We start from the raw sequence: 2,888 nt of genomic DNA, 5'->3' as shown, positions 1-2,888 counted from the left end.
GCCTGAAACATGTGCCGGGCACCAGGTACGGCCGTGGCATCCTTCCAGGGTGTACTGGAGATGGAGAGGGGGCTTGTCCACTGATGGAGAGCTCCTTTTCCTTGCCTGCTTCCCAACCCAGCTGCTCAATCCTGCCAGCTCAGAGCAGCGTGAGTCTGGGTTGGGAATTGCTGACCAGTGGCACGTAGTGGTCCTCCCAGAACCCTCTCTTGGTGTTCGGAGAGGAGCCGTCTATTGGGGTGCTCAGCAAAATGGGGTGCACCCCACTGCTGCGATACCGAAAGCTGCAGTGGTGTGTCTTGAGAGGCAGGTGTCAGGGGAACTGAAGCTGCTGCTGGATAACATGAATCCTCAGCTTATTCCAGAAGTGAGCTGCAGGGGCTGCTGGCTCCCCAGGGATCCCTCCCTGCCCCACTTCTGTGCAACGGGAGCCTGCAGAGCTTCCTTGCTCTGCCTTTTCCTTCTGCACGTGGCGCAGCATGGAGGTGCTCAGCAGGCAGAGCAGGTTACCAGTGGAAGTCCCTGCGTATGCAGGTTCAGAAGGTTGTTTTTCTTCCTGCTGTGGATCGCAGACCAAGCAAACACACTTCCCTCTGGCTGATTCATTTCACTCCTTCAGCTCTCTCCTCCTACACAAGCTCCCGTTGCTACTTTGGGGCTCTTTGCACCATTCCTAGTCCAGTGCTTTTGGAAAATGTGCAAATTAAATGTCGTTGCCTGGAACTGTGTTTGCCTGGGCTGTGTAGAGCACGCTGGCAGGAGGAGTCCTGGCTTTTCGGTCCTTACGGCCCCTTCTCTGCTCCGAGCAGAGGCAGGAGCTCCTGGGCACAGGAGGAGTGACAAACCAGCCTGCCCCAGGCTGGGGAAAAAAGGTTGTTTTCTCCTCCTGAAGAGTTTTGTGGGGTTGTTTTTGTTTCCTCAGCTTGCTGGTGACGAGCGGACCACCAGACAGCTCCATCCAGGTCTGGCAGGTGTCAGCAGAGGACTCTGGTAAGGGAACGCGTTTCTGAGCTTGAATTTCTCAATGTAGTCCTTGCGTCAAGCATCTCCAGCTTCCCCTTCTTCCTGGGTGTCAAATGAGGAGAGGAGTGCCAGTCCCCTCCAGCCAAGCCCTCAGTGACTGCCTGTGTGTGGCAGGGGCTGGAGAAAGGCGTGAGACAAGCGTCGACACCGATTGTGGTGGCTTGGAAAGGCGTGGACTTGACAGCAAAAACCTTGTAAGGGAATGAGTCGATTTAGGCTTGTCACAGTGGCTTTGAACTTATTTGTGAGCTCTTAGTCATACAAACAAAAACCCTAATTGTGGTTGGAACAGTGTTCCCTCAAATAACTCCCAGGATTAGAAATAAAAAGCTCTGTTCAGGATATATCATGAAGCACCTCAGTTCTCCAAACTTAACGTCTGCCTGCTTCTAGAAAAGCCTCGCAGTTGCTTTGTCACCTCTTGTGAAATACTTTGAAACTACCAGAAAGGAAATGCAACATGTTATTGCAAGTTTTCTTCTTCTTTTTCATTGCAAATGAACACCTTGATTCCCAGCTTGCCGTGCATTTTGCTAGATTTTAAATGGCTTCTTGTCGATCCTTGATGGATGTGTTGGAAGGAGTGGTTTTATTTAGTCATTGTTGGATTTCTTACGGGTTTAGTAGGTCACCTTTAGCTTTATGAGGCATCTTTGTGAAATACCTTAATTTTGTGGATTTCTTGACTCCTGCGTTTTACAGTTGCTTTACATCTCTTTCAAAAAGATATTATCAAACCTCTGAGTGCCATAGCTACAGAAAATGCTGCTGGGCAACCTTGGGCTAAAATTGCGACTGCTTCGGCCAGAGCCCCGTGGATCCTGCACGGCTCGAGACTTGACAGCGTCCAAATTACAGAGGTTGAATCAAGGAAAAATGTCTACATGGCAGGTACTCAAACCAAGTCTAAAGAGTGATTTTTGGAAATCCGGGGTTTGGGTAGTGAGGGTAACTGCTCACATGGCGAAGGTTTCGCTGGGTGGGTGCTTTCAGACCTGGACCAAAGATATTTGCAGGAAGTATGTTGTCGTGAGGAAAGAGGTTACGATGCTCTGGTCTGTCTCCAGCTTCTCATTACTCCCATGACAGTGATTTCTCAGGCTTCTGCCCCAAATCTGTGTCCTGTGAGATCGCTGTAGGTGGTTTCTGTGCAAAAAATCAGGTTGGCAGAGGGCTGCTGTATATATTGTCCCAGACAAGGGAGGTGCTGGCCCCAGAGTCACATCGCCTGGGGTCGTTGAGCTTGGTTCTGAGCAAGCTCTGTGTTAGTCTGAGGTCTGTACACAGGTGAGAGGAGGGATGATGCCAGCCTCGTTAAACCACTGTCACTCCAGGTGGTGAGCCCAGGTCTGGGTTGTTGGGGGGGTCCTGGAAGGGTCCTGGAGTCCATCTGCCTTCACACCACACACCTCTGTGTGTGTGCTGAGCAAAAGGAGGGACTGTTTGTCACTGCTCTCTGTGTCCCCGTGCCACCAGGACTTGTGGCTCCCACTTCTGGGGTGTAACGCTGGAGGAATCTGCTCTCGGAGCCCTGGGCAGTGTCCGGGGACCTCAAACAGAGCTGTGACAGTCGAGGGTCTGCCTGTGTCCTCCGCACTGGCTGCTAACGTCACTTTTTGAGGGGCACAGACTGTGCCCGCTCCACAGGGATCGTGCACAGAGATCATTCCCAAGCGGGCTGTCGGTCTCCGCTGCTGGCTCTCTGGAAGAACTCGCTGACATTGCTTCAAAGCCACTTCTAGGGACAAGGCTGGAAATTCTCTCAGGCAAGATGGCAGCAGGGAAATCATGCAAACGCTCCTCATGGCATCTGAGATCTGCCTCTCTTTTCTAGCCTCCAGAAACAGCGAGGAGCTCAGCGGCCT

General features: G+C 51.9%; 1 protein-coding gene across 1 annotated transcript in view; it reads left to right on the top strand.

The window, feature by feature from the left end:
• Window positions 1-922: 922 nt before the first annotated feature.
• Window positions 923-2,888, top strand: part of WDR73 (WD repeat domain 73) — a gene marked incomplete at both ends in the record, with an annotated part of 3,410 nt that continues 1,444 nt past the window's right edge. Inside the window, 2 exons of the mRNA XM_010074620.1 lie at window positions 923-990; window positions 1,750-1,914. Of these exons, the coding sequence (XP_010072922.1) occupies window positions 923-990; window positions 1,750-1,914 (233 nt within the window). The remainder of the gene's footprint in view (window positions 991-1,749; window positions 1,915-2,888) is intronic.

The sequence above is a fragment of the Pterocles gutturalis genome, unplaced genomic scaffold (assembly GCF_000699245.1).
Source record: "Pterocles gutturalis isolate BGI_N339 unplaced genomic scaffold, ASM69924v1 scaffold31062, whole genome shotgun sequence".
In the NCBI taxonomy this organism is placed as follows: domain Eukaryota; kingdom Metazoa; phylum Chordata; class Aves; order Pterocliformes; family Pteroclidae; genus Pterocles; species Pterocles gutturalis.
This window is presented reverse-complemented; position numbering and strand designations above follow the sequence as displayed.